At 49.0% G+C, this 21823-nt stretch overlaps 3 protein-coding genes across 5 annotated transcripts in view; 2 read left to right on the top strand and 1 right to left on the bottom strand.

Moving 5' to 3' along the window:
- Positions 1-818: 818 nt before the first annotated feature.
- On the bottom strand, positions 819-4987 carry serp1 (stress-associated endoplasmic reticulum protein 1). Its single transcript, XM_075474278.1, has 3 exons — positions 4750-4987; positions 4206-4278; positions 819-1384 (listed from the first exon to the last, which is right to left on the bottom strand). The coding sequence occupies exons 1-3, from the start codon at positions 4831-4833 to the stop codon at positions 1344-1346; spliced, it is 198 nt and encodes a 65-aa protein (XP_075330393.1). The 5' UTR covers positions 4834-4987; the 3' UTR covers positions 819-1343.
- Positions 4988-6251: 1264 nt separating this feature from the next.
- Positions 6252-15208, top strand: eif2a (eukaryotic translation initiation factor 2A). Its single transcript, XM_075474277.1, has 16 exons — positions 6252-6312; positions 7461-7530; positions 8489-8560; positions 8644-8762; positions 9092-9191; positions 9261-9343; positions 9482-9555; positions 10001-10145; positions 10345-10461; positions 10645-10801; positions 10965-11049; positions 11250-11582; positions 12359-12472; positions 14232-14345; positions 14425-14490; positions 14739-15208. Exons 1-16 carry the CDS (start codon positions 6285-6287, stop codon positions 14802-14804), a joined length of 1743 nt encoding a protein of 580 aa, XP_075330392.1. The 5' UTR covers positions 6252-6284; the 3' UTR covers positions 14805-15208.
- Positions 15209-16610: 1402 nt separating this feature from the next.
- Positions 16611-21823, top strand: part of tsen34 (TSEN34 tRNA splicing endonuclease subunit) — a 5829-nt gene continuing 616 nt past the window's right edge. The window contains exons 1-5 of one of the 3 annotated variants that reach the window (XM_075472678.1): positions 16631-16676; positions 17613-17909; positions 18607-18996; positions 19935-20301; positions 20378-20662. In XM_075472678.1, the coding sequence (XP_075328793.1) occupies positions 17859-17909; positions 18607-18996; positions 19935-20301; positions 20378-20662 (1093 nt within the window). In that variant the 5' untranslated portion in view covers positions 16631-16676; positions 17613-17858. Of the gene's footprint in view, positions 16677-17162; positions 17525-17612; positions 17910-18606; positions 18997-19934; positions 20302-20377; positions 20663-21823 lie in introns of those variants that run through there. The other 2 variants (XM_075472679.1, XM_075472681.1) reach the window with 2 other exon arrangements.

The raw sequence follows: 21823 nt of genomic DNA, 5'->3' as shown, positions 1-21823 counted from the left end.
GGTCTGACAGAACCAGGTCTTACAGAACCAGGTCTGACAGACAGAACCGGGTCTTACAGAACCAGGTCTTACAGAACCAGGTCTGACAGAACCGGGTCTGACAGAACCAGGTCTGACAGAACCAGGTCTGACAGACAGAACCGGGTCTTACAGAACCGGGTCTGACAGAACCAGGTCTTACAGAACCAGGTCTGACAGAACCAGGTCTTACAGAACCGGCTCAGATCTGTGAGGCTCATCTAACCCTCAGCAGGTCTGGTTGTTCGGTCAGAAACATTCAGGGCAGGAAGCAGCTCCAACATCATCCCCTCATTCACTGTTTGGTGATTTCTGCCTGCTCAGGTCACATGACCTTAGCGCGTTGATCCTCCTTTGTTCTTCAGATACGACCCGTCGTACAGCAGTTAGTGTCCGACTGTCGGGATGGGAACACCTTTCCACCAGGACCGGGTCAGGACCAGGACTTCCAGCTCTAAAGGAAACTAACCCTTCACTTTGGGCCGATCGGCCTCCTCAGCACCATTAAAGGGACAGTTCCCAAGTTCTGATCGTATTACTCTTAAATGTATTACTCTGTTGAACGCATATTGTTCTGAGAAGCAGAACGCTTTATTTTTTAAACCCCAGCCAACTAGCCGGACTACCTTCATCAACACCAAAACGAGGCTGGAACTCTGCTCACAGGACGCAGCAGGGGGTAAGAAGATGTTCAGAAATGATGCTGCTGATATGGGATGTTACACAGCTTCATGTCAGAAGAGGCGAACTGTCCCTTTAAAGAGGCGAACTGTCCCTTTAAGCAGAAACCCGACACAGTGTTGGTGTTCAAATGAAACTTTATTAATCAAACAGGAACACTGGGGAATGTTCAGGTGCGGCTGCACACGGTGCAGACACACCCGTCTTCTGATTCAAAAGGTCACTTCCTGTCAGGTCCGTGAGGATCACCTGGGACAGTTTACACGTTGGACTACGACCCCGCCGCCGCCGCCGCCACACTGATAAGGTGTACCCGGAGGGGGCGGGGCTACAGCTCAGCTAAACAGAGCAAGGCACAGGGTGAACCGACACAGAAATACTGAGGTCAGGTTGAATCAACACAGATAACAGGCTGCTTTCTGAGGGGGCGTGGCTTGTGTGTGTGTGTGTGTGTGTGTGGGGGGGGGGGGGGGGGGGGGGGAGGGTGTCTTGTTATATGTGGGCGGAGTTTGGTAGGTAGTTGTCAGAGTTCAGGAATGTTTTGGTCGTTTCAGTTTGGGATGAGAACACGACAGTCTGCCGATGTTGGCGCTCCTCCAGCATTGCGCTCGCTGTCGTGGCCCCGCCCCCTGCTGATGATGTCACTACATGCCCATCCGGATGCTCTGGATGATCTGGAAGATGGCTGCAGGTAACACAGACACAGACAGGTGAGTCACACAGACAGGACATAATGTGTTCATATCTGGCTGAGGACGCGTTATTTAACAAAGGTTCGAATCTGAAACGCTGCCGCCGCCACCGTCAGGATCAAACAGCTGTTGGGCTCTGATGTCATCAGGCTCAAACAGCTGTTGGGCTCTGATGTCATCAGGATCAAACAGCTGTTGGGCTCTGATGTCATCAGGATCAAACAGCTGTTGGGCTCTGATGTCATCAGGCTCAAACAGCTGTTGGGCTCTGTTGTCATCAGGATCAAACAGCTGTTGGGTTCTGATGTCATCAGGCTCAAACAGCTGTTGGGCTCTGATGTCATCAGGATCAAACAGCTGTTGGGCTCTGATGTCATCAGGATCAAACAGCTGTTGGGCTCTGATGTCATCAGATCAAACAGCTGTTGGGCTCTGATGTCATCAGATCAAACAGCTGTTGGGCTCTGATGTCATCAGATCAAACAGCTGTTGGGCTCTGATGTCATCAGATCAAACAGCTGTTGGGCTCTGATGTCATCAGATCAAACAGCTGTTGGGCTCTGACGTCATCAGATCAAACAGCTGTTGGGCTCTGACGTCATCAGATCAAACAGCTGTTGGGCTCTGATGTCATCAGATCAAACAGCTGTTGGGCTCTGATGTCATCAGGATCAAACAGCTGTTGGGCTCTGATGTCATCAGGATCAAACAGCTGTTGGGCTCTGACGTCATCAGATCAAACAGCTGTTGGGCTCTGATGTCATCAGGATCAAACAGCTGTTGGGCTCTGATGTCATCAGGATCAAACAGCTGTTGGGCTCTGACGTCATCAGATCAAACAGCTGTTGGGCTCTGATGTCATCAGATCAAACAGCTGTTGGGCTCTGATGACATCAGAACCCAACAGCTGTTTGATCCTGACGTCATCAGATCAAACAGCTGTTGGGTTCTGATGTCATCAGATCAAACAGCTGTTGGGCTCTGATGTCATCAGATCAAACAGCTGTTGGGTTCTGATGTCATCAGGATCAAACAGCTGTTGGGCTCTGATGTCATCAGGATCAAACAGCTGTTGGGCTCTGACGTCATCAGATCAAACAGCTGTTGGGCTCTGATGTCATCAGATCAAACAGCTGTTGGGCTCTGATGACATCAGAACCCAACAGCTGTTTGATCCTGACGTCATCAGATCAAACAGCTGTTGGGTTCTGATGTCATCAGATCAAACAGCTGTTGGGCTCTGATGTCATCAGGATCAAACAGCTGTTGGGTTCTGATGTCATCAGGATCAAACAGCTGTTGGGCTCTGTTGTCATCAGGCTCAAACAGCTGTTGGGCTCTGATGTCATCAGGATCAAACAGCTGTTGGGTTCTGATGTCATCAGGCTCAAACAGCTGTTGGGCTCTGATGTCATCGGGATCAAACAGCTGTTGGGCTCTGTTGTCATCAGATCAAACAGCTGTTGGGCTCTGATGTCATCAGGATCAAACAGCTGTTGGGCTCTGATGTCATCAGGATCAAACAGCTGTTGGGCTCTGATGTCATCAGATCAAACAGCTGTTGGGCTCTGATGTCATCAGATCAAACAGCTGTTGGGCTCTGATGTCATCAGGATCAAACAGCTGTTGGGTTCTGATGTCATCAGATCAAACAGCTGTTGGGTTCTGATGTCATCAGATCAAACAGCTGTTGGGTTCTGATGTCATCAGGATCAAACAGCTGTTGGGTTCTGTTGTCATCAGGATCAAACAGCTGTTGGGTTCTGTTGTCATCGGGATCAAACAGCTGTTGGGCTCTGTTGTCATCGGGATCAAACAGCTGTTGGGCTCTGATGTCATCAGGATCAAACAGCTGTTGGGCTCTGATGTCATCAGGATCAAACAGCTGTTGGGCTCTGATGTCATCAGATCAAACAGCTGTTGGGCTCTGACGTCATCAGGATCAAACAGCTGTTGGGCTCTGATGTCATCAGGATCAAACAGCTGTTGGGCTCTGACGTCATCAGGATCAAACAGCTGTTGGGCTCTGATGTCATCAGGATCAAACAGCTGTTGGGCTCTGATGTCATCAGGATCAAACAGCTGTTGGGCTCTGTTGTCATCAGGATCAAACAGCTGTTGGGCTCTGATGTCATCAGGATCAAACAGCTGTTGGGCTCTGATGTCATCGGGCTCAAACAGCTGTTGGGCTCTGATGTCATCGGGATCAAACAGCTGTTGGGCTCTGATGTCATCAGATCAAACAGCTGTTTGAACAACATTTGAACAGCCCAGGCGTTCCAATTGGAGGTCGTGGTGACACAAAGCAAAGTGACAGTGAGAGGTTAAGCCCCGCCCCCTGTTGACATAAGCCTGTGGGCGGGACGAAAACATTTTTAGAAAGGAGAATTAAAATAAATTAAATATAAATAAAATTTGAAATTATCTAAAGTTTCATCCAAATCTCCAACACATTGAACGTAAACTGATCAATAATTATCAGTAACTGATCAATAATTATCAGTAACTGATCAATAATTATCAGTAACTGATCAAAACTGATCAATAATTATCAGTAACTGATCAATAATTATCAGTAACTGATCAAAACTGATCACTAATTATCAGTAACTGATCAATAATTATCAGTAACTGATCAAAACTGATCAATAATTATCAGTAACTGATCAATAATTATCAGTAACTGATCAAAACTGATCACTAATTATCAGTAACTGATCAGAACTGATCACTAATTATCAGTAACTGATCAGTGATCATTAATTATCAGTAAATGATCACTGATTATTGATCACCAACAGGATGAGGACTCACCTGATCCACAGACCACAAAGATGAAGAGGGCCAGCAGCCAGGGTCCCACACCTTTATCATCTGTCAGGGTCCTCTGAAACACAGGTATTGATCACACTGATCAATCAATCGTGTCAGCTGTGACCCCTCTGATCACTTTATTGATCGATCCCTCTGAGTTTCCTTTATGAACCAGTCTGACTTCCTGTCTGACGGCTCAGAGACAGGAACTCAGTTCTGTTATTGATCTGATCAGCTGCTCAGATTCAGACTTTTGTTCAGTTTGCAAAAATTAATTAACAGCACGTCATCATTGATTGTGTTATTGGACACAAACAGTTTGATATTAAACAGAAACAGTGAATCAATCAGCTCACAGGACGGTTTCAGTGCTTTTCTGACAGATTCTTCACACATTGATCAGTAATCACAGCAGCCTGAGATGTATTGATCTATCAGGACAGAGCTGATCGATCTGTTTGATCCACGGGACTCGGGTCTCGGGTCTGGACTCGGGACTGGACTCAGGTCTGGACTCGGGTCTGGACTCGGGTCTGGAACTCACCGTTGACTTGGCCACGTTCCCCCGCAGCGTGATGTTCTTGCTGTGCTTCTCGTTGGCCATGCGGATCCTCTGTTTGGCCACCATCTTGTCTTCTTCTTCTTCTTCCTCTTTTCTGTATTCGGTGTTTATTCGCCTAAATTTGCTTTCCAGCGGCTTGTTTGTTGGTCTGACGCTCCGTGCTCCGCTGCCTCTCGGACTGGGAAGAGTTCTCGTTTGTCTACGTCCTCAAAAAGCTGGAGCCCCGCCCCCTCCACTGTGGCCACGCCCCGAAACTGCACCGATGCCCGCGCGAAGTTACTGAGCACCGAAACCGGACTTCCGGTTTGCTCCTTCAACCTTAAATATATCGGCTGCTGTTGGAAATATAAAGTAATGTTGGAAATATAAAGTTCATTTAAACTAAATTAATTTACTAAAGTAAATTTAACTGGATTTGTTATAGAAACAGAAAGGTGATTTATGTGTCCAGCTGTTCAGAATTCTAACACACATATATATATTATAATATATATATTATTTAATATATATATATATATATATATACATTATATATATATAAAATATATATTATATAATGGCCACCATTATATATTATATATATATATAATATATATATTATATAATCCCGAACAGTTAATCTGATTAAACGCAGCTCATGTCCCTGTAGCACTTTGTTTCACCATCTTATCAATCATCACTTTTTACTGATGAACCTGAAAATGAGTTTTTAATTAAGGTGAATGTGTTTGATTTTTAAAGATAATTCTTTCCCTCAAAGCACACGTTTATTGTCACAGGTTGTTTATTATTTTTCATTGTTTATTTTACAGTTTTTTTAGTGTGTCAAAAAGTGATTTTTTCTTTCTAAATAGTGTCTTTTGTTTAAAACTGAAGTGAACCGACAGTCAGTTTTTGTTTCATATTTAATATATATTTGAGATTTTAATCAATTTAGATGTTTATTCGTGTTAAAATCATGATGTTACTTTTTTATTTAGTTGAGTTTTTGTATTTTTTTTACATAAACTTGTGTTTGTTTGGACTGCACCACCGCTCATTGGATATTTGTGTTAGTTTTGTTGGTCATTAACCTGACTGTTTTATCTAAAATAAACTCCCTGCTGTCTGAGGTGGAGTCAGTAGGTCAGAGAATCTCATGTTCTCATACATTATTAGTAGAATTGGGAGTTTGACCGGGAAGGTCCATTCACAGATGAGTCTTTTGGTGTAAACCGGAAGTTGGTGTCTCCTTTGTGTGTTCCCGACAACTTGACTCGGCTTTAACGAACACAACTATTCGTAATTATAAAAACACTTTTTTTTTGTTTTACTGAAAGCAGTTCATATTACTTTTGTTTGAAGGGATAAAGTTTATGTCCAAGTCTTAAATCAAACGGCCACATCCGTTTTTAGCCCAAATGTTTGGAGACAGTCACCGTTTTGTATGCTGATGTGGCACTGAGCGGCCCGCCTCTTCTGGCTGTGACGTAACTTCCGCCTAACGGCTTTCTTCTTCCGGCACATGACACGTAAACATGGCGCCTCCCATCCCGTTTCTAGCAGGTGGGTAATTCCAGTTTTCATTCAACTATTCTGTTGTTTTTTTTGGTTTATTTTTCTACTTGTTTTACACGGAAAAGTTAGAAAGTCACACACTGAAATCCGTCCGACCCCGACAACCCTCCGCTCACCGGGCCAGTGAATATACAGCCAAACTCCGATTTAAAGCTTATTAAGTTTGTTCTGATATAAATTACTTGGGAGGCATATTTATTGTAGAGTTTCTTGAAATCTTTAGACTTATGGGTTAATTCGGCATAGTCTAAATCCACATAACATTTTTCCTTAAAACAGATAATCTGGTTGAAGTTAAAGGAGGTTTTCTGTTCCGGTGTGAGCGACAGTGCCGGGTAAACGCTCCTGGTATAATAAAGAGTACAATCTCACGCGCATGTTGGCCGATAATGACAATTTATGTGAGCCGAAGTGTAAAGTAAAGCTGTTCAGGCCAGAATTTGTAGCAAGTTTTATTCTGTGTGACAAATTCATCATACGATGAACACGGATTCATTCAATTAGTCGTTATCTCAACGGAATTCTGAACAGAAGGTGAATTCCTGACGGGCCATGACGTATTTACCACTAAGCTTCGTTCAGAATGAGGCGATTTTTGTTGATTGTTTTTGCTTCGAGCAGCAAAGACTTTGTGGGGGGTAAGTTTGGGGTATGTTGGTTATGTATGGATGAGTTATTTAACTACGCACATAGACAGTAAATTTAACATGGAGTTTATTTTGGATTTCCTGAAGTCAACATGACCCTCGGAGAGATGCGCTTTGATTAAAACTCGTCTACCATCAGAGTCCAGGTTGGACTTTTGACCAAAACTCAGTAAAATCTGTTGGCGTTCTTAACTTTAAAGCACCATCCATGTTTCAAAAGCTTCACGTGAGTAGTCTCAAACAAACTTCATCCTGTTAGTTCAGTCCCACAGCATGATGGTCCCACCGCCGTGCTTCACAGTGTTACTGGGCCTCCCCTGTTCTCTGTCTCAGTGGAGGTGTCCTCCTGGTGTTCAGCCTGGTAGTTCTGCGGCGTGTTCGTGCGGTCGTGGTGATTCTCTGCGCTGACCTTCTCTCTGAGCGCGCTCAGTCCGGTTAACGCGTGTTTTTAAAGGACTGACTCAGCTCGGTCCTCCTCCTGTGTTTCAGTGCGAGGATCAGACGGGACGTCTCTGCTGTGTGGCCCCCCCCAGTGTGAGCAACCCTCCCCCTTCCAGAGGTAAGGCAGCTGACGCTCACACTGTACACAAACAAACAAACAAACAAACACACAAACACATTACATCACATTACGGTCATTTTGCAGACGCTTTTATCCAAAGCGACTTACAATAAGTGTGTTCCACATCGGGAGGCAAAAAAACTTCAGGTCACAAGAAATCATAAGTGCATTTCCTTATAATACCAAACAGCTAAGAGCAGAACTAGTGCTAGAGTAAGTGCGATAAGTCAGGTACCGAGACACATGGGAAGACAATTTAGAAAACAAAGACAATTTAGGATTCAATATAAACACAAGGAACTTGTGCTAAAGAAAATAGAAAAATAAAATAAAATAAAATAATGGACCAGACTCAGTGAGTAATTCCCTACACTTAATATAGATCAGTGAGCAGTGCTGACCAACAGGTCATTGGGGTCATCAGGTGGGAACCTCCTTTCATCAGTGTTTCGTCTAGTTGGGTCCACAACACCTCCAGGAGGCTAGAGAGTGACCACTGGCGTCCCAGAGTCACCCCCCTAATGCCAGCCAACACTGCTCCTCACACCACAACCACCATAATCTACCCCAGCCTCTCACCAACTGCACACCAGTCACAGCGGGGTGGGGATGCAAACCCTGGTTCGGGTAGGGGGTAATGGAAATATAGAGGGTGCCAGAGGTGGAGGAAACAATAAGTGCGTAAGGAGCTGGGACGGAGCAGGTGATGTCCTAAGAGGGCGGATCAGGGTAGTGTTTCCTGAAGAGATGGGTTTCAGCCTGCGGCGAAAGATGGGCAGCGACTCAGCTGTCCTGATATCAGTCAGAGATCGTTCCACCATCGGGGTGCCAGAACAGAGAAAAGCCGTGACCGTGTCGATCGTGTGCACAAACAAACAAACAAACAAACAAACAAACAAACAAACAAACAAACAAACAAACAAACAAACAAACACAAGGACTCTGGTTGTTCCAGGGATGCTCGGCCCAGCAGGTGCGCCACCTTCAGCAGAGACGGGACGCTGTTCGGATGGTGCAACGGACACAGGTACGTTGCATCATTCACTGGTCTCCTAGCAACCGCTTTGATTGACAGACTGGTGGTTGTCTGAGCGTCTGTTTGTCCTTCAGTGTCTCCGTGGTCAGATCCAACGACGGCTCCGCGGTGTCCAGCCTCGACCTCCCAAAGACGGCCCTGCTGGAGCTGTCTCCCCTCAACAACATCCTGGTCACCTGGCAGCCGTACACCAGTAAGAGGCGGCGGGGGGAGGAGTCAGAGCGGCCGGGGGAGGAGTCAGAGCGGCCGGGGGAGGAGTCAGAGCGGCCGGGGGAGGAGTCAGAGCGGCCGGGGGAGGAGTCAGAGCGGCCGGGGGAGGAGTCAGAGCGGCCAGGGGAGGAGTCAGAGCAGCCGGGGGAGGAGTCAGAGCGGCCGGGGGAGGAGTCAGAGCAGCCGGGGGAGGAGTCAGAGCGGCCAGGGGAGGAGTCAGAGCAGCCGGGGGAGGAGTCAGAGCGGCCGGGGGAGGAGTCAGAGCGGCCGGGGGAGGAGTCAGAGTCTGATGTGGTGATCCTGTGGTTACAGAGGCCCAGGACAGTCCCCAGGGGGACGCCAACCTGCAGCTGTGGGAGGTCCCGAGCGGGCGTCTGATCAAAGCTCTGTACCAGAAGAAGCTGGAGTCCTGGTCAGTCCGCCGCATCCCGCCGATACTCTGATTGGTCGGTGATCGGCTCTAACCTGTGCTGGTCTGCAGGTGTCCCAGCTGGTCCGACGATGAGAAGATCTGTGCCAGGAGCGTCAACAACGAGCTGCATTTCTACGAGAACAACGACTTCAGTAAGAATCGTTTTCAGCTCGTTCAGAAAAACTCTGAAAACAAGCTGCATGGAAGATATTTTCTGTTAAAAACTGTTTAAAACTGGTTCCTGCTTCTCTCATCTGAAAGTTTTATGCTTTCCGGGTTTTTCTCCTCAGACTCCATCGCCAACAAGCTGCACATGCAGAAAGTCTCAGACTTCGCTTTGTCTCCTGGAGCTCCGCCCAGCAAGGTGAGGCGCAGCAGCCGGTAAGGCCCGGTCGGTCCCGGTCCGGTCGGTCCCTGTCCGGTCGGTCCCTGTCCGGTCGGTCCCGGTCCGGTCGGTCCCTGTCCGGTCGGTCCCGGTCCGGTCGGTCCCTGTCCGGTCGGTCCCTGTCCGGTCGGTCCCGGCCCGGTCGGTCCCGGGCCGGTCGGTCCCGGCCCGGTCGGTCCCTGTCCGGTCGGTCCCTGTCCGGTCGGTCCCGGCCCGGTCGGTCCCGGGCCGGTCGGTCCCGGTCCGGTCGGTCCCTGTCCGGTCGGTCCCTGTCCGGTCGGTCCCTGTCCGGTCGGTCCCGGCCCGGTCAGTCCCGGGCCGGTCGGTCCCGGGCCGGTCGGTCCCGGCCCGGTCGGTCCCTGTCCGGTCGGTCCCGGCCCGGTCGGTCCCTGTCCGCTCACCTCCTCTGGTTTGTCCCCTTCAGGTTGCCGTCTTCGTCCCCGGCACCAAAGGAGCGCCCTCCTTCGTGCGGCTGTATCAGTACCCGGTCCTCGGAGGACCGACCGCGGCGCTCGCCAACAAGAGCTTCTTCAAGGCAGACAGAGTCGGCCTGCAGTGGAACAAGAAAGGTCTGAGTCCTGGTCTGAGTCCCGGTCTGAGTCCCGGTCTGAGTCCGGGTCTGAGTCCCGGTCTGAGTCCGGGTCTGAGTCCAGGTCTGAGTCCCGGTCTGAGTCCCGGTCTGAGTCCCGGTCTGAGTCCCGGTCTGAGTCCCGGTCTGAGTCCCGGTCTGAGTCCGGGTCCTGATGCCCACATCTGTTTCCCCCCCAGCGTCGGCGGTCCTGGTCACGGCGAGCACCGAGGTGGATAAAACGGGAGCTTCGTACTACGGCGAGCAGACGCTGCATTACCTCGCTGTTACCGGGGAGACGGCCCACGTCCAGCTGGGTGAGTACGCCCAGGAAATAAACCCTCAGAGCAGTGCTCAGCTGCGCTCAGGAAATAAGTGAACCCTCAGAGCAGTGTTCAGCTGCGCTCAGGAAATAAGTGAACCCTCAGAGGAAAGCTGCGCTCAGGAAATAAGTGAACCCTCAGAGCAGACGTCTGACCCTGTGTTTCTCTGTGAAACAGCGAAGAACGGGCCCATTTACGACGTGGCGTGGAGCCCCGACTCTGCGGGGTTCTGCGTGGTGTACGGCTTCATGCCGGCCAAAGCCACCGTGTTCAACCTGAAGTGCGACCCGGTGTTCGACTTCGGGACGGGGCCCCGGAACGCAGCCTACTACAGGTGAGATTAACCTCAGACACAAACAGGTGGAGCGCTCCGTCAGGTGTCCGAACACCACCCACATTTAGAGAAGCCCAACGTCAACACACTTATTAGCTTTAGCTTTATTAGCTGCCTCCCTGCAGCCCAATGACTCAGTATGATCTGTCTCTCCTGGTCTCAGCCCTCAGGGACACATCCTGGTCCTGGCCGGGTTCGGGAACCTGCGGGGACAGATGGAGGTCTGGGACGTGAAGAAGTACAAACAGGTGAGCAGGACCAATCGGCACCACAGTCGGCTTTTCTTTGACCAACGAAGCAAATCTGAAATTGTCTTTTTAAAAAGCCTCAAATGAGTTTTTTGAATCCGTCACATTTCCATCGATGGTCAGAAGTGAATAAACTGCGTTGTGCTAACAGAGGTCCTCTGGCTGATCCAAACTGAATGTCCTCCTCTTCCTTTCCTCAGGTGTCCAAACCTCAGGCTCCGGACGCCACACATTTCTTCTGGAGTCCTGATGGCGAGCACATCGTCACGGCGACCTGCTCCCCCCGTCTGCGTGTCAGTAATGGCTACAAGATCTGGCACTACACCGGCTCCGTGCTGCACAAGGTGGACGTGGCGGCCGGCTCGGAGCTCTGGGAGGTCCGATGGCAGCCCTTCCCTGCCGGCAGCTTCCCAGAGAAGCCCGTCAAGTACCAGGCAGCGCCCAGCGAGCTGGGAACCACGCAGGCTCCGCCCACACAGGCGTACCGACCACCTGCGCTCAGACATCTGCCGGCCACGCCCAGCTCCAAACTGGTGAGGAAGCCATCACAGGTCATGTGACCTGAGGGGGGAGGAGTCAACAGGGAGGGGGGAGGGGCCAACAGGGAGGGGGAGGGGCCAACAGGGAGGGGGAGAACTAAAAACTAAGAACGTTTGGCCGTCTATACTTTGGTTTCCTCAACTAGTTTCCTTAGTTTCCTATACTTAACTGTTCCTGCTGATCTATAACTGTTCCTGCTGATCTATAACTGTTCCTGCTGATCTATAACTGTTCCTGCTGATCTATAACTGTTCCTGCTGATCTATAGCTGTTCCTGCTGATCTATAACTGTTCCTGCTGATCTATAGCTGTTCCTGCTGATCTATAGCTGTTCCTGCTGATCTATAGCTGTTCCTGCTGATCTATAGCTGTTCCTGCTGATCTATAACTGTTCCTGCTGATCTATAGCTGTTCCTGCTGATCTATAGCTGTTCCTGCTGATCTAAAACTGTTCCTGCTGATCTATAACTGTTCCTGCTGATCTATAACTGTTCCTGCTGATCTATAGCTGTTCCTGCTGATCTATAACTGTTCCTGCTGATCTATAGCTGTTCCTGCTGATCTATAGCTGTTCCTGCTGATCTAAAACTGTTCCTGCTGATCTAAAACTGTTCCTGCTGATCTATAGCTGTTCCTGCTGATCTATAGCTGTTCCTGCTGATCTATAGCTGTTCCTGCTGATCTAAAACTGTTCCTGCTGATCTATAACTGTTCCTGCTGATCTATAACTGTTCCTGCTGATCTAAAACTGTCTGTCTGTGTCTGACAGCACGAGGATGAGCCTCCTCAGGACCTTCGTTCAGGATTCTCGGGAGAGAAGAACCTTTCCAAGTCTGCGCTGAAGAATCAGAAGAAGCGAGAAGCAAAGAAAGCAGCCAAGCAGGTAAACATGCTAACAGGTAAACAGACTAACAGGCTAACAGGTAAACAGGCTAACAGGCTAACAGGTAAACAGACTATCAGGCTAACAGGTAAACAGACTACCAGGCTAACAGGTAAACAGACTACCAGGCTAACAGGTAAACAGACTAACAGGCTAACAGGTAAACAGGCTAACAGGCTAACAGGTAAACCGACTAACATGCTAACAGGTAAACAGACTAACAGGTGAACAGATTAACAGGCTAACATGCTAACAGGCTAACAGACTAACAGGTAAACAGACTAACATGCTAACAGGTAAACAGACTAACAGGTGAACAGACTAACAGGTGAACAGACTAACAGGTGAACAGACTAACAGGTAAACATGCTAACAGGTAAACAGACTATCAGGCTAACAGGTAAACAGACTACCAGGCTAACAGGTAAACAGACTAACAGGCTAACAGGTAAACAGGCTAACATGCTAACAGGCTAACAGACTAACATGCTAACAGGTAAACAGACTAACAGGTGAACAGATTAACAGGCTAACATGCTAACAGGCTAACAGACTAACAGGTAAACAGACTAACATGCTAACAGGTAAACAGACTAACAGGTGAACAGACTAACAGGTGAACAGACTAACAGGTAAACATGCTAACAGGTAAACAGACTAACAGGTAAACATGCTAACAGGTAAACAGACTAACAGGTAAACAGACTAACAGGTAAACAGGCTAACAGGTAAACAGACTAACAGGTGAACAGGTAAACAGACTAACAGGCTAACATGCTAACAGGTAAACAGACTAACATGCTAACAGGTAAACAGACTAACAGGTAAACAGACTAACAGGCTAACAGGTAAACAGACTAACAGGTAAACAGGCTAACAGGTGAACAGGTAAACAGACTAACAGGTAAACAGACTAACAGGTAAACAGACTAACAGGCTAACAGGTAAACAGACTAACAGGTAAACAGGCTAACAGGTGAACAGGTAAACAGACTAACAGGTAAACAGGCTAACAGGTAAACAGACTAACAGGTGAACAGGTAAACAGACTAACAGGCTAACATGCTAACAGGTAAACAGACTAACATGCTAACAGGTAAACAGACTAACATGCTAACAGGTAAACAGACTAACAGGTAAACAGACTAACAGGTAAACAGACTAACAGGCTAACAGGTAAACAGGCTAACAGGTAAACAGACTAACAGGTAAACAGGCTAACAGGTGAACAGGTAAACAGGCTAACAGGTAAACAGGCTAACAGGTAAACAGACTAACAGGTAAACAGACTAACAGGCTATCAGGCTAACAGGTAAACAGACTAACAGGTAAACAGACTAACAGATAAACAGGTGAACTGAAACAATGTTAAAACACTGTCTCATTATTTATGGAAGAAACACTGAGACACAGAAGCAGTGAGTGAGAAACTAAGTGACCCTAACCCTGACCTTGGGGTGACCTTTAACCTTTAACATGCTAACTGAGGCCTGCAGAGTCTGAGATGTAGCTCTTGGGTCTCTGACCTTGGGGTGACCTTTAACCTTTAACATGCTGACTGAGGCCCGCAGAGTCTGAGATGTAGCTCTTGGGTCTCTGACCTTGGGGTGACCTTTAACCTTTAACATGCTAACTGAGGCCCGCAGAGTCTGAGATGTAGCTCTTGGGTTTCTGACCTTGGGGTGACCTTTAACCTTTAGGATGAATAGGTCGTCTGTGTGCTGACATACGGACCAGTAACCTTTTTTTATGTCTGCAGGAGAACAAACCTGATCCTGGACCTCCGTCTGATCCCGCCCCCGTTGGCAACAGCCAATCAGAGACGAGCAGCGGAGACCCAGAGATGGACAAGAAGATCAAGAACTTAAAGAAGGTGAGGAGCAGGACGGGTGCAGGTTAAAACTCGCTGTGCTGTGATTGGCTGAAGGGTCAGTGATGTGTATCTGCTTCAGAAACTGAAGGCCATCGAGGAGCTGAAGGAGCTGCAGGTCTCTGGAAAGGTGCTGCAGAAGAACCAGGTGAGTTCAAATACGAGCCTCTAGAGCTGCATTCAGAACACATCTGAAGTAAAAAAACATCAACAGGAATCATTCATACAGCTGTGTGAGAACACACCTGTACAGCCTGCAGGTTAGAAAGTCATAGTTCAGTTACAGTACCTGGTGCAGCTGGTGGGAGGTTGACCTCCCTGACCTGTGACCTCAGTGACCTCTGTGACCTCTGACCTCAGACTGACGGTGTAACTGGATGTTTCTGTGTTCCTCAGCTGGAGAAGGTCCAGAAGGAGGAGCAGCTGCTGAAGGAGCTGCAGGAGCTGCAGGTGGGGCAGTAGGCGGAGCCTGAGGGCCCACAGGCCACGCCCACACCTCTCTCTGATTGGACTGAGTGTGGAAATGAGCTGTGTGAGGGGGCGGGGCTTATCCTACAGGTGGTGTGATCAGCCGATTGGACGATTATTTTCCTGCTTTCTTTACGACTGATGCTGACGGCTTCCGGCTATCCAGGGGCATTGTGGGAAACGTAGGCAGGGAGCCGAGGTGACAGGAAGTGAGGCAGATCACAGAAGAAGAAGAAACGTCAGTTAAAGGGACAGTGCAGCATTTTGAGGATTGAGCAAAATGTTGGACTGGCCCTTTATTTCATGTGAAACAGGCGTGTGCGTTTGTGCATGTGTGCTCACTGGAGCGTGTTGCTGTGCAACATTTGTTCTGTTCACCAATAAAGCCCCCCCCCCCCCGCATCTGGTGTGTTTCTTACTGCCCCAGGGGCCCGAGCAGAGCTTCTCACCCCATGGACCCAACGTTGGATCTGAACCACGACCACAGGTGGGTTTGGCTTTAATGGAGACCCAACATGCATCACACCATGTTTAAACCCTCAGTTTCCATCTGGAGGAGGGGCCCCAGGAGCCCCAGGAGTCATAGATAACAGGATGTTCAGGCCACGCCTTCAGACTCACCTGGAGGAGGGGCCCCAGGAGTCAGTAGCCCCTTTCACACTGAGGAATAACCCGCATTTAATCCGCGAATTTAGCGTGTCCGCTGTTGCGTTCACACTGCCGACCCGGGCTGCCGCGTCAACTCGACTCGCCTTTCGACCCGCGTCGGACCCTAGTCTTTTTGCCGAGCCGAGTTTGGTGTGAACGCAATCGACGCGGGTCGGACGTGGGCGTGGCGTGACGTGAGGAGTTTAAAGTTTCACTTCAAGTTCGAGACATTTTTGAAGATGGCCAACTGGGGAGACAAGGAGGTCCGCGAGCTCCTCAGCCTCCGAGCAGAGGACGTTATTTACCGCCACATGTCGGGGACTATAGTGCTCTTGTATTCTCCGCATATGTTCTTCGGCGGCATCCCACGTTGTAACCATCCACACCCCGTAAAATAACATCTCCATGAACTGCATATACAATTGCAAAAACAAGTCCTGAAGGTGTATTTAACCCTACCTCCGACACATGGCTTGTGCCTACGTCACACGCCCAGCATTTTATGTGTTTGGTGTGACGCTCTGCCACTAGGCCACGCCCCCTGAACTCGGCTTCAGACGGCACGGGTCACCAACACGCCAAGCGTTCACATTGCTCGACGCGGGATGAAGTGGCAATTTGGACCCGCTAAGGTAGCGAGTCTCAGTGTGAAAGGGGCTAGTGATAAAAGGATGTTCAGGTCACGCCTTCAGACTCACTTGGAGGAGGGGCCCCAGGAGTCATAGTTTAAAATGGTTTCTGGGGAACTATTGATCACTTTAAAGGTTCCAGGAAAGGCTGCTTGGAAGGGAACTGGATCAGGTCTGTTGGACAGGACACATATATTTATATATTAATTAAATTAAATGATATTATATAAATTAAATTAATTGATATTATATAAATTAAATTAATTGATATTATATTAATGAAATGATATTAATTAAATTAAATGTTATTACATTAATTAAATGGTATTATATTATATTACTTTATATTGGGGATGGTTCCGGGGCGGGTAAATAACGACTTTAGGTTGTAAAGAGTCTCTTCAGACTGAACTCTTGGCTGTGAAACGTAAAATTACCGGAAGTGGATCCCAGCCTTGAATTGGTTAATTCCGCTGTCAGTCAGCCCTCTCTGTGCTCCTATTGGCTGCCTGAGGCGGGGAGGCGGAGCCTGCAGCCGGAGCGCTTTACGGCAGGCCGTGCGGCGGCTCCTCGTGCAGCGACGCAGCAGGTAAACAATCCCGATCTAAATAAGTTTAAACCTACTAATTGATGATTAGTTAACTAGTTAACTGGTGAAAGTTTCCGGGTTAACGGCTGCTGGACTCTCCGGTGAGACTGGTTCTGGTTCTTGTTCCTCAGGGGGTCAGAATCCGGGTTTTATTGATCACTGCTGGTTCTGTGCGGAGGTTCAGGGTCGAGAAAATATTTTAATGAAGGATCAGTCTGTGTCAGCTGATTTTATTTTATTTTTATTTTTATTTCATCTGCTCAGAGTTCAGAGGAGAAACAGAAAGAAAGGTGCAGATTCAGCAGTTTGAGGGCCTGAGAGCCTGAAAAGAGTTCTGAAATAACAGCAGGGCAACAGCATCCATTCATTCATCCATTCATCCATCCATTCATTCATTCATTCATCCATCCATTCATTCATCCATTCATTCATCCATCCATTCATTCATCCATTCATTCATTCATTCATTCATCCATCCATTCATCCATCCATTCATTCATCCATTCATTCATTCAGTCATTCAGTCAGTCATTCATTCATCCATTCATCCATCCATCCATTCATCCATCCATTCATTCATCCATTCATTCATTCAGTCATTCAGTCAGTCATTCATTGGTCTTAAAGTATTGGTGAAATAAAGACAGATAATTTCTTATTCAGAGGCTGTACTGTCTCTGCCTGTTCTCTCTGTTTTATGGATATACATATAAAGAATCTTAATGTCTGTGGTTTTATGGATATACATATAAAGAATCTTAATGCCTGTGGTTTTATGGATATAGGCGAATCTCATCTAAATATCTCCCGAAGGGTTAGGGTTACTAACTTTCCCCAAACTGTTATCGGTGAGCAGATGAAGGTATTTTATGTCAGAAATAAGGTCCAGCTTTAAAATACTGAACTCTCCCTTTAAAGTTCAGGTTTGGTTTACAGGTGACATTATGGGCTGAATTATTACCACCTGACGTTACACACCAGGGGCCTCATGTACAAAGCGTGCGCACGCTTTCACGTCATCCATCAGATGTATCAGGAGCCAAATGACCGTGGAAATGTTTGGTGCCTCCCGCCGACTTCAGGCCTGGCGTACGCACGTTTCTGCAGCTGTTGGGAAACTGTTATAATAAATGGGTTAACAGTTAGTCCTCAACGCACGATTCATACATTCTGAGTAACAGCATGTTGGGAACAGACTACAGGGTGGGACTGTGCGTGATGGCTGGCTTCTTGGTGAGTAACTTTATTCTTGTAATTGTCCTAATATTATTCCCCGTGACGTGCATGGAGTATGTGCGCCCCCAGTTTCTGTCCCATCTTCACAGCATCAGTCGGTGGTTAAAGTTAGTTTCTTGCTAGTTAAACTTCAGCTTAAGATCTTTCTAACCAGCCCCTGATCGTCTCTGTGGGCAAATGTTAATAACTCTGTGCGTAAAGTGTGAAATGTCTTCATCAGCCTCACCTTTTCCCCGGCGCACTTCTGCACGTTACTGTATGAACACGTTGTTGGGAGTTAGACAGAAACATCGGTATTTACCCCGGGGGTAATCAGAGTCACCCACATGTGCCCCCACCACCCCAGAGAGAGCAGTGTCACCTATAGTTGCCCCGACTCTCTGTTCAAACAGGGTCGCCGTCTTACTCATTCTTTTTTCTTTATTTTCTGATTGTGCAGCGAAGCATCTGGACCCAGAGAGTAAATAACTGGGTCAGAACTTTCTCATATGAACTGCTTTGGTTCCACTTTAGCACCGAGGTCATCAGTTTAATTTGTAATGCATGTTTGAATGAATTCATAGGTGTGATTGAAGAGCTTTCATCCATGTTGTCAGCTCCTCCTTCCTGCTTAAAGAAGATCAGAGCGCCGTCGCACTGATGGAGTCTGAGCTCATCAGCCATCCCCTGAGCTCCACTTCTCTGTCTGTTACAGACTGTGGTGATGGAGGCCTGCAGGGAGGAGCAGGTGGAGGAGCAGGTGGAGGCCAGCAGGGAGGAGCAGGTGGAGGAGCAGGTGGAGGCCTGCAGGGAGGAGCAGGTGGAGGAGCAGGTGGAGGAGCAGGTGGAGGCCAGCAGGGAGGAGCAGGTGGAGGACTCCACCCTTGTTGTGGGCCTCAGTCTGTGTGACTCCGCCCCCCTGCTGTGGAGGACGCAGGACCTGAAGGAGGTGCGGTCTGGTGGCCTGGTGGGGGCGCTGCTGGGCTCGCTGCCCCGAACGCCGCGTCAGAACGCCCGGCTGGGCCGCCCGCTGCTGCTGCTGCCCGAGGAGGCGGAGCTACTGAGGGAGCGCCGTGCCGCCGGCAGGCTACCAGCAGCTAACCAGGTTAGTTAACCTGCTGCTAACCAGGTCAGTTAACCAGCTGCTAACCAGGTCAGTTAACCTGCTGCTAACCAGGTCAGTTAACCAGCTGCTAACTAGGTCAGTTAATGAGCTGCTAAGCAGATCAGTTAACCAGCTGCTAACCAGGTCAGTTAACCTGCTGCTGACCATGTTAGTTAACCAGCTGCTAACCAGGTTAGTTAACCAGATGCTAACCAGGTTAGTTAACCAGATGCTAACCAGGTCAGTTAACGAGCTGCTAAGCAGATCAGTTAACCAGCTGCTAACCAGGTCAGTTAACCAGCTGCTAACCAGGTCAGTTAACCAGCTGCTAACAGGTCAGTTAATGAGCTGCTAACCAGGTCTGCTAACCAGGTTAGTTAACCTGCTGCTAACCAGGTCAGTTAACCTGCTGCTAACCAGGTTAGTTAACCAGATGCTAACCAGGTCAGTTAATGAGCTGCTAAGCAGATCAGTTAACCAGCTGCTAACCAGGTTAGTTAACCAGCTGCTAACCAGGTCAGTTAACCTGCTGCTGACCATGTTAGTTAACCAGCTAATAACCAGACTAGTTAACCAGCTGCTAACCAGGTCAGTTAACCTGCTGCTGACCATGTTTGTTAACCAGCTAATAATCAGACTAGTTAACCAGCTGCTAACCAGGTCAGTTAACCTGCTGCTGACCATGTTAGTTAACCAGCTGCTAACCAGGCCACTTAATGAGCTGCTAACCAGGTCAGTTAACCAGCTGCTAACCAGACTAGTTGACCAGCTACTAACAGGCTAATTAACCAACCAGGTCAAGTAACCAACTGCTAACCAGTCTAGTTAATCCGCTACTAACCAGGATAGTTAACTAGATGCTAACCAGGCTAGTTAACCAGCTCTGAGGTAAACTAGTCCTAACATAGTTTGTGATGTTGGTATGGTCACCTGCTCAGGGGGACAGTGGGACGCGGCGGCAGGATGGAGGGGCGGAGCTCCGGCGGCAGGAAGGAGGGGCGGAGCTCCGGCGGCAGGATGGAGGGGCGGAGCTCCGGCGGCAGGATGGAGGGGCGGAGCTCCGGCGGCAGGAAGGAGGGGCGGAGCTCCGGCGGCAGGATGGAGGGGCGGAGCTCCGGCGGCAGGATGGAGGGGCGGAGCTCCGGCGGCAGGAAGGAGGGGCGGAGCTCCGGCGGCAGGATGGAGGGGCGGAGCTCCGGCGGCAGCTGGAGGCGGAGCAGCTGAGGAGTTTCCAGGAGCAAAGCGCCCTCGCTCTGCAGGACAGGAAGGCGGCGCTGCGCCGAGCCATGACATCATCGCACACAGGTGAGTGTTCAGGACGTTTTCTGCCGTCTGCACCTGAACCCGTCTCACTGTCTGGTTCTGGTTCTGGTCCCCGCAGACTCGGAGCCCGGCCCTGGGGAACCGGATGAGGCCGTGCGGCGCCGCCTGCTGGCCTTGGATCAGAACTTCACCTTCCCTCGCTCAGCGATGGCGGTCCAGCTGAGCACGTCGAGGGCGGGGCTTAGCTACTGCCCTGAGGCCCGGGCCTTCCTGCGGGCCGAGCGGCCAATCAGAGCGCAGGTGGAGCCCAACGCCAGGTACCAGGTGTTCAGAGACCTGCGGGGGCGGGGCTTCTTCCTGACCTCAGCGGGGAAGTTCGGAGGAGACTTCCTGGTTTATCCAGGTGAGATAAACCTGAACCCAAACTCCCCCAAACTCACCCCAAACTCCCCCAAACTGAACCCAAACTCACCCAAACTGAACCCAAACTCCCCCAAACTCCCCCAAACTGAACCCAAACTCCCCCAAACTGAACCCAAACTGAACCCAAACTCCCCCAAACTGAACCCAAACTCCCCCAAACTGAACCCAAAGTCACCCAAACTGAACCCAAACTGAACCCAAACTCACCCAAACTGAACCCAAACTCACCCAAACTGAACCCAAACTGAACCCAAACTCACCCAAACTGAACCCAAACTCACCCAAACTGAACCCAAACTCCCCCAAACTGAACCCAAACTCCCCCAAACTGAACCCAAAGTCACCCAAACTGAACCCAAACTGAACCCAAACTCACCCAAACTGAACCCAAACTCACCCAAACTGAACCCAAACTGAACCCAAACTGAACCCAAACTCACCCAAACTGAACCCAAACTCCCCCAAACTGAACCCAAACTAAACCCAAACTCCCCCAAACTGAACCCAAACTGAACCCAAACTCCCCCAAACTGAACCCAAACTAAACCCAAACTCCCCCAAACTGAACCCAAACTCACCCAAACTGAACCCAAACTGAACCCAAACTCCCCCAAACTAAACCCAAACTAAACCCAAACTCACCCAAACTCACCCAAACTCACCCAAACTAAACCCAAACTAAACCCAAACTAAACCCAAACTGAACCCAAACTGAACCCAAACTGAACCCAAACTGAACCCAAACTGAACCCAAACTGAACCCAAACTGAACCCAAACTAAACCCAAACTAAACCCAAACTGAACCCAAACTGAACCCAAACTGAACCCAAACTGAACCCAAACTAAACCCAAACTAAACCCAAACTAAACCCAAACTGAACCCAAACTCAACCCAAACTCAACCCAAACTCAACCCAAACTCAACCCAAACTCAACCCAAACTCCCCCAAACTGAACCCAAACTCCCCCAAACTGAACCCAAACTGAACCCAAACTCCCCCAAACTGAACCCAAACTCCCCCAAACTGAACCCAAACTGAACCCAAACTCACCCAAACTGAACCCAAACTGAACCCAAACTCCCCCAAACTAAACCCAAACTGAACCCAAACTGAACCCAAACTCACCCAAACTGAACCC

The sequence above is a fragment of the Odontesthes bonariensis genome, chromosome 9, assembly GCF_027942865.1.
Source record: "Odontesthes bonariensis isolate fOdoBon6 chromosome 9, fOdoBon6.hap1, whole genome shotgun sequence".
NCBI classification, from domain to species: Eukaryota; Metazoa; Chordata; class Actinopteri; order Atheriniformes; family Atherinopsidae; genus Odontesthes; species Odontesthes bonariensis.
The sequence above is the reverse complement of the archived record's forward strand: the minus strand, read 5'-3'. Positions and strand labels throughout refer to the sequence as shown.

Coding starts and splice junctions, on each gene's coding strand:
- serp1 (XM_075474278.1), bottom strand. CDS start 4,833: ATGGTGGCCAAACAGAGGATCCGCATGGCCAACGAGAAGCACAGCAAG. Junction 4,279..4,749: donor GGAACGTGGCCAAGTCAACG/GTGAGTTCCAGA, acceptor CCTGTGTTTCAG/AGGACCCTGACAGATGATAA. Junction 1,385..4,205: donor CTTTGTGGTCTGTGGATCAG/GTGAGTCCTCAT, acceptor TGTTACCTGCAG/CCATCTTCCAGATCATCCAG.
- eif2a (XM_075474277.1), top strand. CDS start 6,285: ATGGCGCCTCCCATCCCGTTTCTAGCAG. Junction 10,146..10,344: donor CCTGCAGTGGAACAAGAAAG/GTCTGAGTCCTG, acceptor TTTCCCCCCCAG/CGTCGGCGGTCCTGGTCACG. Junction 11,583..12,358: donor CCACGCCCAGCTCCAAACTG/GTGAGGAAGCCA, acceptor TGTGTCTGACAG/CACGAGGATGAGCCTCCTCA.